The sequence below is a fragment of the Cavia porcellus genome, unplaced genomic scaffold (genome assembly GCF_034190915.1).
Source record: "Cavia porcellus strain 051 isolate PalLab524CR breed Dunkin Hartley unplaced genomic scaffold, mCavPor4.1 scaffold_21, whole genome shotgun sequence".
Classification (NCBI taxonomy): Eukaryota; Metazoa; Chordata; class Mammalia; order Rodentia; family Caviidae; genus Cavia; species Cavia porcellus.
The window spans coordinates 31,292,466-31,308,900 of record NW_026947504.1 but is presented as its reverse complement, the minus strand read 5'-3'; the positions used below and the strand labels follow the sequence as shown (position 1 = coordinate 31,308,900).

General features: G+C 39.7%; 1 protein-coding gene across 6 annotated transcripts in view; it reads right to left on the bottom strand.

Annotated features, from left to right (window-relative positions):
* Sgcg (sarcoglycan gamma) overlaps nucleotides 1-16,435 on the bottom strand; it is a 124,302-nt gene that overhangs the window by 45,000 nt on the left and 62,867 nt on the right. For all 6 annotated transcript variants that reach the window (XM_063232514.1, XM_003477395.5, XM_013140961.3 and 3 more), the window contains 2 exons: nucleotides 8,451-8,552; nucleotides 70-157 (listed from right to left, as the gene is read on the bottom strand). In XM_063232514.1, coding sequence (XP_063088584.1) covers nucleotides 70-157; nucleotides 8,451-8,552 — 190 coding nt within the window. The remainder of the gene's footprint in view (nucleotides 1-69; nucleotides 158-8,450; nucleotides 8,553-16,435) is intronic.

The following is a 16,435-nucleotide window of genomic DNA, read 5'->3' as shown; positions in this document are numbered from 1 at the left end:
AAGCAGTCTATTTGTGCACTCTGTTCCTGGACCCCATGTGCATAAAGACATTCGAGGAGCTGGACTCACCCACTTTTAGCCTCCCCGTGACTTCTCCTTCTGAGTTGCGCGCACTTACAGTTACATTCTGAGTGGATTGTAGAAGCAGAGATGAGTCCTGGAAAGGGGTTTACAAGTTAGCAAAAGATGTCTTTAGATTTGCATTGAATTTTAGACTTATGAAAAATTTCTACTTTATCAACAGATCATAGGATCCTATAAACTTGAAGGCTAAAAGTATTTAAAAATTTTGGATTATGTTGCGAGAGTAAATGTATTAACTTTGGATTCACAAAGCTGTGCACAGTCATTAGTGCTTTCTATGACCATACTGTAATTAGTGCCTTTTCTTTTCCAAGGAATTAAAATTCTTTAATTGTTGTTGCTATTTATGCCCAGGACAAGATATATTTTAAGAAGATAAATCACAGAATCATTAGTTATTTGAGAAATACCATGCTATTTATTTTCAAAATGAGATTTCTTACAATTTAAAAAAAAAACCAGGCACAGAGAGACAGGTGTGATGTGATCTCAGAGAAGTGGAGAAGAGAGGGGGTTCCTGGAGGCCAGCAGAGTAAGGGGTGGAACTGACAAGGGGACACTGACCAGGGGGACTGAGTCACGGTGTAAAGGAGGCAATACATTCCGTGTGCTGTTGTGCAGGAGGGAGACTATAGATAACAAAAATATACTGTACACACTGAAGAAAGAAGCTTGGATTTCATCAAATTCATAAGTGATAAATGTTTATGGATATAAATATCTTTAACCTAATTTAAACATTACACAATGTACACATGTATCAAAACAACACATGGTACTCTGTTGAAATACATATAGATACATATATATAGATAAAGTTTATGCTTTTATGGATCAAATATTTTAATTATAAAAAAGAGCTTTTAAAATCAGTTGGGTGCGTATGATTTTTGAAATTTTTGTTGGAAGACAGTGAATTTCCAAGCACTTAAATGTTTTCTGGGGTACCATAATAAACTTTTGGAATGGAAAATTGGTTGTGTTTATGTAAGTACTTGTCTTTAAAGGAAATGTAGTACTTTGGTTGTACAATGCATATGGATTTATTTTTCTCTCACAGGAACTGAGAATCTTCCAAAGTGGAGGGAATTCTGTGATTTTTCAGAAGGAAAAATGTTCTAAGAGCTTTGTGAAAGTATCTAGAATGTAAGAAATTCTCTCACTTGCTCTGGGAAAACAGACAAGTCCATCAGCATCTCACATGTTATCTGGTGATGTGGACTTAATGCTTGCTTCACATTGTCAGAAAGTAATGCATGATGATGAGAATGAACACCTTGCCAGTGACTTTAGTGAGGATCCCCTCACTTTAGCCTCCACGTTATAAAGGAGGTAGATGAGGAAACTGATGTGGGAAAGAACAGATTACTGCTCCCCCGAAGTCACAATGAACAAGTTCCATGATGGAACGTGATCTTTAGATGCCCCTTTCTACTGGAATGGGATAACAGAATTCAGGCTCGAGCTGGGAGATCCCATCCCTGTGCCTGGACAGAATCAGAGCTTGTGGAGGTCTCTTCTGGTTGTCTGGGACAACAGGCACTCTAGCCCTTTTTCTAGGAACGGCTACTGCTTATTTTCCCAGTAAGACCTGTGGTTAAGAGTGGCCAAGCCTGGCTCAGGGAGGTGGAGACTGAGGCCTGCTGGGATGGGGCTGGGTGTCGTGGTACACGAACAACAGCACTGACATCTCCAGCCACACGCCTTGGATATGGTCTAGTGGTCTGCGAGTGACCACAAAGGGAAGTAGGAGGACGACAAAGACACTGTCCCAACACTGCAGAGTCTGAGGCCAGGCTGTAGTTGCCCCCTCCAGCTAGTTGTTGTGTGAGAACTAAAGCTTCTGTAAGGTTATGCTGATGCTGTTTTGGTATTCTCTTGTTCAGATGAGAAGCCTCCTCCACTGACACATGAGAAGGCAGAGATGGCGGCACTCTGGTACCAACAATAAAGCAATGCACAGGCTTCCCTGGTACCTGCAGGGGACTCGACTCCAGGCCCCCTGAGGATATCGCAACCCCTGGACGCACCTGTCGGTTACAGAAAGTGCATGGTATTTGAATAGAATGTAGTGTACCCTCCTGGATGCTTGAAATCATCTCTTATGATACTACCCCATGGGCATCTTGTGAAAACAGTTCTACTGTATGGTGTAGGAACAGTGACCGGGGTAAGAGTCTGTATATGTATAGGACAAATTGCTAAGAACACACATTTGATCTGAAGTTGGCTTAATCCATGGGTTTAGAGTTCACAGATATGGAAGGTGGTTTTTACTGAGTTGGGTGCTAATCTTCCTGTAAGGTTTAAAGGGCATTTCTTTCAGATGAAACTTTTCTTGTGCAATCTGACATTTCAGTCTTCACTTCTCTATAGGTACATGTATTTGTCTTTCGGTGCCCATCAGCCCATCAAAGCCTTTACTAATATTTCTGTTGGACTCTAAGGCCCCTCAGGCTTACAACGGGGTCTGCAGGCTTCTGTCCTCGGGTGTGCTGGTCCTAACCTGTCATCTTCTCTGTCCCCTCATATGTGGCTGGGCTCAAGCTTGTGCAGACAGCAACCAAGCCGCTTGCTGCCTTCATCACTGGCCAGTCCACGGGTCTGGCTGGAGCGCCATCCACGCAGGTGACATTTTGGCTTTGGGTGCAAATTACCCTGGGTTCTTTTCAGGGCTGTGAACCACAAAGATCATCACTTCAAGTAAAGTGTTGCGATCATGTGTTTCTGTGCTATTTCATTTTTTGATCATGGTTCTTTCCCTTTATTTTCTTTTTCTTTTCTTCTCCTGTTTTCTTTCTTTCTCTCTCTTTCTTTCCTCCCCTCCCTCCCTACATCCAACTTCCCTTCCCCTCCCTCCCTCCCTCCCTCCCTTCCTTCCTTCCTTCCTTCCTTCCTTCCTTCCTTCCTTACTTCCTTCCTTCCTTCCTTCCTTCCTTCCTTCCTTCCTTTGGAGGCAAGGTCTCACTATGCAGCCCAGGCTGGCCTTGAACCCACAGTGATTCTCCTCCCTCGACCTCTCCAGTACTGTTATCACAGGTGTGTATCACCATCCCCAGCCCACTTCTACATTTTTTAAACATACAGATTGAGAATCTGAATCTGAAAATCTAAAACCTCCAATGCTCCAAAACCTGCAACTTTTTGAGCACTGACTTGATGTCACAAGTGGAAAGTTTCACACTTGACTTTATTCGATAGTTCACAGATAAATGCTTAAGTACTACAAACACTATATTCCCCTTCTGGCGATGTGAATAAGGTATACTGGAAACACGAGTGGAATTTCTTGTCTAGACTTTGGTGCCATTTCCAAAATATCACATTATATATATTCAAACATCCAAAAACTGAAAAGTCTCAAACTCTTTTGGTTGTAACCACTTAGAAGAAGGGTTGTTCCACCTCGACGGTCCTCGTGTTTCATCAGAAATAACTGTCATGGATGTGGACTGAGGTCAGGGTGGATGGATTTAAATCACAAATCAGTACAGGCTCTTGTGCATTTTTGAGGGGTTACTGAGTAATCAGATTTTAAAGATCAGAGCACTATGTTTAATTATATTTATGATAAAAATTCTGTTAGCCCAGAAGTATAGATAGGTGAATAATGTGTCAAATTTTGCAGATTTGTTTTCCCTGCAATTTTCTGGAAAACTGTTTCCTAAACTTGCCTTTGAAAAAAACTTATGACTAATGTAACTGTGCTTAAAGAAGTTAACGGGCATGATTTTGTTCAGTAACTTCTATTGTTCAAAAGCCATTTTAGTTACAAAATTTTGTGCAGCTGTATTACCACATAATATTCCAAGTATTTCTGTCATTTCATTGTAGATTGACTTACCTATTAGTGCCACATTGTAAGACTTTAATGTGTGGCTATCTGAAATATTTTTGTAAGTTTGCTCCTTATTTTTTAAAAAGTGTACCAGAGATACAAGAGCTTGATAAAATTAACTCCAGAATATTATTTGTTATGGTCTAGTCGCCTGATTTCAATCACAACGACACTTTACTCTCTGATTTCTTCCAAGGTATGACAAGAGGTCAGTCAACACATCTCATGAAGAAAAAGGCTAAATTTTAATATTTGAATGCTTTATGTCTGCCTTCCCTTTTTACAAAAGCTTGTGTTAAGTTCCTACGTACCTGTATGACAGGGTTACTTAACCCTCTACAATACCTTTGTGATTATTGTAAGTCTATGATTGGAAACAGCTGAGTCACGAATTGACCAATAAGATATTCCTAGAAGACATAAACTACAGACATGTACAAAAGTATCTACAAGCTTTGTATTCTCTGGATCTCTCTCAGTTTTTTACATTAAGTTTATGTTGCAGCCGAGCTGCATGCTCCAATGTCTAATTTAGGAGTGCGCTTTCCTTATTTAACAGAACCTGGTGTTTCTTAGTAGGAAGTTTTGTTTCACTGCTAATTTTCCTATGGAAGCTGTATAGCCTCACCAGGCATGCGATGTTAAAGTAGATGATCACATTTGGAAATGCTGAAGAAAAGTAAAGGATACACTCTTCAAATTAATTGGTAAATTATAACTGGATACAGTTAACTTTTTGGGAAGGGAAATGCCATTTATAGATCATGTTCACAATATTGTATAAGAAAAATTAAACATTAAAATGTGTTTGGCTTTATTTGGGCTATTCTTTTTGATAACTTCTATGGAATTAAATGAAGAAAATGTTGATCTACTTTTATTTTTTATTTTTATTTTTTTTTTAATTTTTATTTAAGGAGAAAAGAAAAGAAAGAAAAAAAAACAGTGAAGGGGTACAAGTTATACAGATTTACAGAATAAAAAAATGCGCAGTAGGAAATCACTAGTTAATGGATTACATATTGCCATCTTAGAAATAATTGTTCAAGTCACAAAATTAAAGCTTGTAGAGTGGACATTCCACCAATGATACTGCAAACAGTTCTGTTCAATGATCCAATAAAACTCTGTGATATCATTTTCTATCTTATACTTTTAAATATACATGCAGTTATATAGTTTAGAGCACTTTCTTTTCCTCTCTTTTGTACAGTGACTATTACACATTTTGGGTTTCATTGCTCCCACGGTTCTTGTTGCTTTTTTGGAAGAGAGTAAAACCAAATGTGACATAACAGAACAGAATCGGTCAAGTCAAAAGGGTGGACATAATAGATAATATAAAAACATAATACAAGGTGATCAACAATGGTTACCCTAATGCCTCCCGCTATTTCTAATAGAATTGCCTATATCATTAGTTGTAATACAATTGAACAAAACCGTAAAGAATAAAACCGACAAAACCAAAACATTGGAGACATTGTAGGTCTTCAAAAGTAGATAAAAGTCAACGAGAATGGGTGTTATAATGAATCTCATTATCTTCTCAGCTGATGCCTAAACTTTCGAACCTGATACTATCCAGCAAAACAGAATATAGGAACCTCAGTCAAAAACAAGATGGTGAGAGTAATACAGGGCTTCAAATCGAGATAATAGAAAGTCAAAGTGGGTTACTATATTATATCCTGCTATATTTTTCCCTGTAATTAAATGGGTAAAAATAAAAAAGTAAATAATGGAGTGGAGATTGAGAAAAAAAGAGGGCATAACAGCAAAACAGGGCAGATCAAAACATAACCATTTAAGCAGAATAGTGTTTCACCACCAGCTAATCCTGACCCAAAAATAGTTACCATATTGACTCCCTCCCTGAAGTCCTTGAGTACAACTTCATATACTGTAGCATTAAGTATATCAAAACAATGTAAATCCATTTAAGAGAATAACAGCATTATAGAGTATTTAGAATCGACTAACAGAAAATGAACAATGGTCTCTGTATAATCTCCTTGTCTTTAAAAGGTTTTTTCTTATACTATCATACATAGTAAAATCCAATAAGATACAACCTGTTCAGACCATTGGAGACAGAAGAACAAAAGCTAGATGAGACTTCAAAACAAGATGGTACTAAATCAGCATTACCTATTAAGATGTCATTTTCTCCAAAAAAAGCTGTTCCTATCATCCAATCTTCTCTGTCTCATTTCTGTTGAGCTCTTTTTCTGTCAGTAGCTGTCAGTTTGTCTTCTTCGTTTTGGTCTCTGCTCTATTCGTTGTGGCCTCCCCGCCCCTATTTCTGGGTTCTTTGTATTTTTCTTTTTTTAGAATATCCTGCAATACTTTCTGTAGGGTTGGATTGGTGGTTGCAAATTCCCCCAGTTCCTCTTTATCTTGGAAGCACCTTGTTTTTCCATCAATTTCCAGGGACAGTTGTGCAGGATATCTCAATCTTGGCTGTAGATTATTATCTTTCAAAGCTTGAATTATTTCTCCCCATGCTCTTCGTGATTTGATGGTTTGTGAAGAGAAATCTGCTGTAATTTTGATGGGTCTTCCCTTGTAAGTGATCTGTTTCTTGTCTCTTACAGCTTTTAATATTCTGTTCTTGTATTGAATTTCTGGAATTTTTATTATTATATGCCTGGGTGTTTCTCTGTTAGGGTTGTAGGTAGCAGGGGTCCTGTATGCCTCATACATTTGAGTATCTTTACCTTTTGCTAAATTAGGAAAATTCTCCTGGATTATTTCTGTTAGTAGCTTTTGTAGTTCACTTGTTTGTGTCCCTACTTCTTCTTTTATGTTCTTAATCCTTAAGTTATGGCTCCTCTTATCATCTTCTTGTCTTTGTATTATTGCTGTGTGTTTCTTTGTTATTTTTAAGAAGTTTTTCATTTCATTCTCCCATGTTTCAAGTCTGCCCTCCAATTCAGATAGTCTGTCCTTAGTTTCTTTCAAGCTGTTATGCCAGTCTTGGGTATACTTCTTGATTTCTTGATAGTCCCTTTGCACCTGCTTCACATACTCAATGCTTTCTCTGTTTTCTCCATCAAGCAATTCTCCCCTCTTTTTCTGTTCTTCCACTCCACCATCTGCTTTTTCCTGGGTGGTGCTTAGCATTTCTCTAACTATTCTGCATACTTCTAGCTTCAGGTCATTGATAACTTCATTCCTGAATTGGTCTATGAGGCTCTCTAAATGGCGCTTAATGTATATTGGTACAGTGTCCACTATTGCCTGATTCTCAGGATTGGGGGTCGAGGAGCCTTTTTTGTTGCTTCCCTTCCCCATATTTTCTGTTCCTTATAAAATGTAATCTTACACAGGAGGCCCGGCTTCCCTGCCTGTCAGCTACAGCTTGATCGAATTGCGCTGGCTAGTTGTTCCAGCTCACCGCTGCGCCCCAGGGAGTTGCGGAGGAGGCAGCCTACGCGGAAGTCGGTCGCTCCTCCGGGCCACCGTCAGGCTCTGGGATCTGGGCTAGGCCAGCCTAGGGAGTCCGCGAGCAGCGTCCCTCCGGCCAGGCACCTTTCACCAATCCCGTCCGAGAGGGAAATGCGCGGCTGCAGTTGCCACCGCGCCCTGCTCTTACAGGACTGCCCGCGCCCAGAAAATCCTCCGCTGGAGTCAGACTGCGGTAGGGAGTCAGTTCCTCGCTCACCTCGCCACCAGTCAGCCTTCCTTCCTGCCCGTCGCGTTTCCGAGACCGTTCCCAGACGCCCGTTCCCAGAGCTCGGGGGTCGCGTCTCTCCTTGCTGAGCCGCTGTGGAGGTAGCCGGCCGCCGCGCGGCGGGAAATCCAAGCCGCGGTTTCCAATGGCGCGGAGTCGAGCCTCCACACCGAGATTTTTCTGTTCCTATTTTAGCGCCAGGACTGTATTCCAAGTTGGATTCTCTCAGCCCAGTTCGTTCCTGAGTCAGCAGAGCATATCTCTACTGGTTCGTATCTCCTTAGTCCGCATCATTCCTGGCCTCTGAGCCGAGCCTTTAGAGAGCGTTCAGTAGCTGCTGTTGTCTGTCCGCCATGTTCTCCAGAGTCCAGCTTGATCTACTTTTAAAGTCTCACAATTACTTAATGGTGAAATTGGATCTACTTATGGAGACTTCTGTAGGATCATAGTCTGTAATTACCATAACGAATACAGACATACTATTGTGAAACTAATTTCTTCAGATAGGTTTTAATGCCCTGAAACAAGTCTAATTAAGCCACTTACCAAATGAAAGGAAGTTTAAATTGTTTTTGGGAAAAAATGTTTACTTCTTAAATCTTTAGTTCATTAAGGTCTATAATAATAAGGGCACCAAATTCAGATCTAAAACACGTGATTACTTAATAAACTTTTTACAGAATGTATTATCAGAGGTGAATTCCCTAGCATGATAGTTTTTATTAAAAGCACGCCACCCACCCACATACAGGTATGTATGCCCTCTAAAAATCTCTTTTCAAGCTACTGGATTTCTGTAATCATTATTGTTCATGAAGCACAGGGTATTTAGGTCTTTAATCTCTTTCTTACCAGTCTGGAGTGTATTACTTTGGCATACAACGGGAACAAAAATTCTGATTCTCCTTCTAGGCGAAGTCCATCTTTTGTCACAAGCAAGTGACCCATTCCTGTCTTTAAAAAAATGAGACATAAGAGTATTTCATTGTCTTGTTTCATTTTTCTTAGTATTGATCTAAATTATGCATGTATTTACAGACATTTTCTTATACTTTTTTGCTATTTTTCCTAAATGCCTTATTTAAAACTTTAGTTGTATTCCTCCTTAATTTTTTTTTGTGTGTAAATACAAAGAACTATTTGGCAGATACATACAAGAGTTAAAGAATCATTTTACAACAAACATTAAAGCTTCCACAATCATACTTAAAAAAGGAAACTCTAACCATTACTGTCTTTTTTTGGTGCCAGGGACTGAACTCATGATCTCACGCCTGACAGGCAGGTGCTGTGTCACACAGCAACATCCCCAGCCCTCTATTGCTATTTTTTTATTTTAAAGAGATTAAGACAAAAGAGGACATAACAAAGCAGATCAGATCAGAACAATGCAAGTAACAGAATTTTACCACAAGATAATCCAAAATTAACAGTAACTACCACCATGTCTCTTTGAAATGATTGAGCATAGCTTCATTTATGATAGTATCAAGCATAACAAAACAGTATAAATCCACTCAAGAGAATGAAAGCATTACAGGGCTTTCAGAACCAAATAACAGAGAATGAACAATGGCTACTATATTATCTCCATTTTCCATAGAAAATTTGTTAATACTATCACACATAATAATATCCAGTAAGATATAACAGGATAGAACCAAAGGCAACAGAAAACAAAACAGAAAAAAGCATAGTAGTACTTGAGAGTAAGATGATACTAAATCAGCTCTGGCTATTGTAATGTCTTCTTTTCTTTAAAATAGCTGTTTATACTATCACAGATAATAAAATCAAACAAACTAGGATAAAAGCATTCCAACTAATGAATGCAGATATTATAAGGCTTCAGAGCAATGTAATGGGGAATCATGATTACTACAAACTCTTATGTACTCTTATCATTTCTTACACTAGGGATACTATACGGTATATATACATGTGAGTTTGATTTATTTCGCTTATGAGTATGGTCTGTTGTGTCCATTTACTTATAAATATCTCAATGTGATCATTCTTTCAGTGAGCTGAGAAGTACTCATTGTATAAAAATGCCTCAGCTTTTTTATCCATTCCTCAGTTGATGGACACTTAGGTTATTTCCAAGATCTGGCTATTATAAATTGTGCTGCTATAAACATGGGTGCCCATATATCACGTTGTATAATGTTTTCAGTTCTTCTGGGAATATGCCTAAAAGTGGAATAGCTGGAACAAATGGGACTTCCAATCCCAGCTTTTTGAGAAATCTCCAGACTGACCTCCACAATGGCTGCACCAGTCTACACTCCCACCAAGAGTGCAGGAGAGTTCCTTTTTCCCCACAGCCTCTCCAGCATTTGTTGTTGGTAGTGTTCTTGATCCTGGCCATTCTTTCTGGAGTGAGATGGAATCTCAGTGTGGTTTTAATTTGCATTTCTCTAATGAGTAATGATGATGAACATTTTTTCATGTATTTGTTTGCCATTTGTATTTCTTCATCTGAGAACTGTGTATTCATCTCAGATGCCCATTTTTGGATTGGGTCTTTGAATTTTGGGGGTCTGATTTTTTTTAATTCTTTATGTGTTTTAGACAGAAGTCCTTTGTCTGAGGGAGAGTTCACTAAGATTTTTTCCCAGTTTGTGGGTTTTCTTTTCACTGTGCTAGATATTTCTTTTGACATGCAGAAACTTATTTTAATAAGAGGTGGTCCCAGTTATTGATTCTGGAAAGTATTTCCCATGAGGTTTGAGTCCTGTTCATGAATTCTCTACCTACTCCTATGTCTTCAAGGTTTCTAACCAATTTGTCTTAAAATAGATTTAGTGTTTCTGTTTTAATATTCAGATCTTTGATCCATTTAGATTTTAGTTTAGTACATGATGATAGGCATGGGTCTAGTTTTACTTTTTGACATATGGAGAGCCAGTTTTTCCAGCACCATTTATTAAAGAGACTGTCGTTCTTCCAGTGAACATGTTTGGTCCCTTTATCAAAGATAAGGTGGTTGAGTGTGTTTGTAGTTGTGGTTGTAGCTTCTATTCCATTGATCTTCAGCTCTGGTTTGATTCCAGTACCATGTTGATTTTATTACACTTGCTTTGTAGCATAACCTCAGGTCAGGATTGTCATGCCTCCTGCCTTGCCTTTGCTGCTTAGAATTTCCTTTGTTATTCTAGGTCTTTTTTGGTTCCAGATGAATTTTAGAAGTGACTTCTCTAGATCTATGTGGTATATTGATGCTATTTTCATTGGGACTGCATTGAATCTGCATAACATTTTTGGGAGAATGGCCATTTTACGATATTTATTCTTCTTTTCCATGAGCAAGAAATGTCTTTCCATTTTCTGAGATCCTCTTCAATTTCTTTTTCAGGGTATTATAATTTTCCTTGTATAGATCTTTTACTTCTTTTGTGAGGTTAATTCCTAAGTATTTCATTTTTTTGGATGTTAGTGTGAAGGATGTGGATTCTTTTCTGTTAGTCTGTTGTTAGTGTATAGAAATGCTATTGATTTTTGAGTATTGATTTTGTATCCAGCTACATTGCTGAATTTATTTATTATATCTAGGAGTCTTTCAATGGAGTTTTGGGGGTCTTCTATGTAGAGTATCATGTCATCTGCAAACAATGATAATTTAACTTTTTCTTTTCTATCTTTACCCCTTTTATTTCTCTCTCTTGTATTACTGCTCTGGCTAATAGTTCCAGTAGTATGTTAAGTAGGAGCAGTGATAAGGGACATCCTTGTCTTGTGCTTGATTTTAAGGTAAAGGCCTTCAGTTTTTGGCCATTTAATATGAGGTTGGCTGTGGATTTGTCATAGATGGCCTTTATCATATTGAGGTAAAGACCATCTATTCCATTTTTCTATAAGCCTCTTAGAATGAATGAGTGTTGGACCTTATCAAAAGCTTTTTCTGCATCTATACAGATGATCATGTGATTCTTACTTTTGGATTTGTTGATATGATGGGTTACACTTATTGAATTACTACTATCCCTGCATGCCTGGGATGAATCCCACTTGGTCGGGCTGTATAATATTGATGATGTGCTGCATCCTGTTTGCCAATTTTACTGAGAATTTTTGCATCTGTGTTCATTAGGGAGATTGGCCTGTAGTTCTCTTTTTTAGTTGGGTCTTTCTCAGGTTTTGGCACTACAGTAATATTTGCTTTCAGGAATAACTTAGTAAGAATTTCTTCCCTTTCAATTTCATTGAGGAGTTTGAGGAGTGTCAGCATTAAGTCTTCTTTGTATTTCTTGTTAGAATTCCACAGTGAATCCGTCTGGGCATAGGCTCTTCTTTGTAGGTAGGGACTTAATTACGTTTTCAATTTCATTAATAGAAATTGGGTTATTTCAGCAGTTTTACATCTTCTTGACCCAGCTTTGGTAGTTCACATGTTTCTAGGGATCTGTCCATGTCTTCTGTGTTATCAAACCTATGAGAGTAGAGGTTTTTTAAATAGGTGTTGAAGATCTTCTGTATTTCCATAGATTCTATAGTGATTTCACCTTTTTCATCCCTTATTACATGAATTTGAGCTTTTTCTCTCCTTTTTAAAATAAGGTTGGCTAGGGGCTTATCAATTTTATTTATTCTTTCAAAGAACCAACTCTTTGATTCATTGATTTTTTTGGATTGTTTTCTTAGTCTCTCTTAATTTTTGCTCTGGTTTTTATAATTTCCTCCCCTTTTTTGGCTTTGGGATTGACTTGCTCTTCTTTTTCTTGATATTTGAGGTCTAGCAACAGGTTGTTTGTTTGTATTCATTCTGTTTTCCTGACATGGGAACTCAGTGCAATAAATTTTCCTCTGTGGACTGCTTTCATTGCATCCCACAGATTCTAGTAAGTTGTATTTGTATTTTCATTTGCTTGTAGGTATTAATTTCTTCTTTAACTTCCTCTGTGACCCACTGATTGCTCAAGAGTGTATTATTCGCGCGCCTGGCCACAGGTCTGCAGAGGAGGAGCTGGGCAGATCTGGGGTGCCCTCACTGGCCTCTCTGCGTGTCTGGAGGACTCTGGATTTCTGCGCCCAGACTGCTGGAGTTCCCTCAGGCTTCCAGGTGCAGTGAAGGAGAGAGGTGGGTTTAAGGCTTCCACATCAGCCTCCCCATTCCCGGCTTCATTTGGAGACCTGCTGAGCTCCCGATAGGTGGGCTGGCCCACACTACCAGCCTAGCCCAGCCTGTTTAGCTGCCGCCCTGGCCACAGGTCTGCATAGGAGGAGCTGGGCAGATCTGGGGTGCCCTCACTGGCCTCTCTGCGTGTCTGGAGGACTCTGGATTTCTGCGCCCAGACTGCTGGAGTTCCCTCAGGCTTCCAGGTGCAGTGAAGGAGAGAGGTGGGTTTAAGGCTTCCACATCAGCCTCCCCATTCCCGGCTTCATTTGGAGACCTGCTGAGCTCCCAATAGGTGGGCTGGCCCACACTACCAGCCTAGCCCAGCCTGTTTAGCTGCCGCGCCTGGCCACAGGTCTGCAGAGGAGGAGCTGGGCAGATCTGGGGTGCCCTCACTGGCCTCTCTGCATGTCTGGAGGACTCTGGATTTCTGCGCCCAGACTGCTGGAGTTCCCTCAGGCTTCCAGGTGCAGTGAAGGAGAGAGGTGGGTTTGAGGCTTCCACATCAGCCTCCCCATTCCCGGCTTCATTTGGAGACCTGCTGAGCTCCCGATAGGTGGGCTGGCCCACACTACCAGCCTAGCCCAGCCTGTTTAGCTGCCGCCCTGGCCACAGGTCTGCAGAGGAGGAGCTGGGCAGATCTGGGGTGCCCTCACTGGCCTCTCTGCGTGTCTGGAGGACTCTGGATTTCTGCGCCCAGACTGCTGGAGTTCCCTCAGGCTTCCAGGTGCAGTGAAGGAGAGAGGTGGGTATAAGGCTTCTACATCAGCCTCCCCATTCCCGGCTTCATTTGGAGACCTGCTGAGCTCCCAATAGGTGGGCTGGCCCACACTACCAGCCTAGCCCAGCCTGTTTAGCTGCCGCGCCTGGCCACAGGTCTGCATAGGAGGAGCTGGGCAGATCTGGGGTGCCCTCACTGGCCTCTCTGCGTGTCTGGAGGACTGTGGATATCTCTGCAACCAGGGAGGGTCCACAGGTTCCTGAAGCACTGCGGCCTGTTGTGAGTACCCTAACCCGGCTGCGATTGAAGAACTGTGGAGCTTCCAAGGGGCAGGTGGGCGCACAGTGTCCCTGAGGCCCAGCTTGTCTGGAACTGCGGAGTTCTGAGCAGGCAGAGGAGGGCCACTGGTTCTGTAGGCCTAATGGCTTGGAGTAGCGTGGCGCCAGAGTCCCAGTAGCTCCAAACATAGAAGGGGATTTTCAACAGATCCTGAGGAAGCTTTCAAGTAACACTTGAAACACAGAAATATAGGAAAATGACAAAACGAAAGACCAAATTACAACCTCAAACCTCCAGCCCATCTCAAGAAACCCTAGGAGCGATGTATATAGAAGAAAATATATCCCATCCACCTCATATATCGGACACAATAGCCACTGAAATTGACAAGCAACTCCAGGAAGCTTTAAAGAAATTCAAACTCGAAATAATCTCCCAGATAAAAGAAGAAATGATAAAAGAAATGAAAGAGATTCTAAATATATCTAAAGAAAACACAGATAAAAAATTGGAGGAACTAAACAAAAAGATAGAATCCCTAGACGAGCAATATAAGAAACAAACAGAATACATAATGCAGATGCACAGAGATATACAGGAAATAAAAAACTCCACTGAAAGTTGTAAAAACTGCCTTAATGAAAGTGAAGATAGAATTTCAGACCTTGAAGACAAGATTGCAGCTAGTGAACAGGAAAGGAAAGATCTTTTGAAAATAACAAGGAACCAGGAAACAACAATTCAACAACTGCAAGACGATGCAAAGAAGAATAACATAAGAATGATAGGGATTAATGAAAGAGAGGGAGACAACATGAAGGATGTCAGGAGGATATTTAGAGAAGTAATAGCTGAAAATTTCCCAAGCATGAGATCAGAAACTGACATCAGGATCAGTGATGCATATAGAACTCCAAACAGTCATAACCAAAATAAAACTACACCCAGACATATAATAGTCACAATCCCAGAAATCCAACACAAGAATAGATTATTAAAAGCTGTCAGAGAGAAAAGACAAATCACTTATAAAGGAAAACCTATCAGAATCACAGCAGACTTCTCAGCACAAACGATAAAGTCAAGAAGAGCATGGAGTGAAGTATTCCAGATCCTAAAGCAAAATGATTTCCAACCAAGACTGATATATCCTGCAAAACTATCATTCAAAATAGATGGTGCAATACGATACTTCCATGACAAAGAACAGCTGAAGAACTTCATGAACACCAAACCAACCCTGCAAAAAATATTGAAAGACAGTTTAGATACACAAAGGAAAAAACCACTAAGCAAAGCAAATAATTAAACAGAACCGAAAGATAAAGATGCAACAGTAGAGAGATAACATTCCTACAATTAACCAGCATTTAACAGTAATAACCATTAATGTAAATGGTCTCAATGCACCAATCAAAAGAAACAGACTAGCAGAATGGATCAAGAAACAAAATCCAACCATATGCTGTTTACAGGAAACCCATCTAACCCAGAAAGATACTCACAGACTGAAAGTCAAAGGATGGAAAACAATTCTTCATGCAGCAGGAATCCAAAAAAAGGCAGGAGTAGCCATTCTGTTTGCAGACAACGTGAACTTTAAACCAACAATGACCATAAAGGACAAAGAAGGTCACTACATACTCGTAAGGGGAAAACTCCAAGAGGAAGAGATAACTATCTTAAATATATACGCACCAAACTCCAGAGCACCCAGTTATATAAAACAATTATTAACAGAAATGAAAACTCAAATTATCAGTAACACAATTGTAACAGGAGACCTTAATACACCACTGACACCAAGGGACAGATCAACCAGACAGAAAATGAGCAAAGAAATAACAGAACTGAATCACACCTGTGAACAAATGGGTTTGGTAGACATATACAGAATGTTCCACCCAACAACATCAGAATACACATTCTTCTCAGCAGTACATGGATCATTTTCTAAAATAGACCATATATTAGCTCACAGAACATATTTAAGCAAATGCAAAAGAGTTGAAATCATCCCTTGCATATTATCGGATCATAGCTCTCTGAAATTAGAAATTAATGACAAAGGATACTGCAAAAATTCCGCAAACCATGGAAACTAAATAACACACTCTTGAGTAATCAGTGGGTCACAGAAGAAATTAAAGAAGAAATTAAACAATACCTAAAAGAAAATGAAAATGCAGATACAACTTACCGGAATCTGTGGGATGCAATGAAAGCCGTTCTGAGAGGAAAATTTATTGCACTGAGTTCCCACATCAGGAAAACAGAACGAATACAAGTAAATAACTTGATGCTACACCTCAAACAGCTAGAAAAAGAAGAGCAAGTCAAGCCCAAAGCCAAAAGAAGAGAGGAAATTATAAGAATCAGAGCAGAAATCAATGCAATAGAGACTAAGAAAACAATCCAAAGAATCAACGAATCAAAGAGTTGGTTCTTTGAAAGAATAAATAAAATCGATAAGCCCCTAGCCAACCTTATTAAAAAAAGGAAAGAAAAAGCTCAAATTCATGCAATAAGAAATGAAAAAGGAGAAATCACTACAGACCCAATAGAAATACAGAGGATCATCAACACCTATTTCGAAAACCTCTACTCTCAAAAGTTTGATAACACAGAAGAAATAGACAGATTCTTAGAAGCATATGAAGTACCAAAGCTAGATCAAGAGGATATAAAACTGTTGAATAACCCAATCTCTGCTAATGAAAT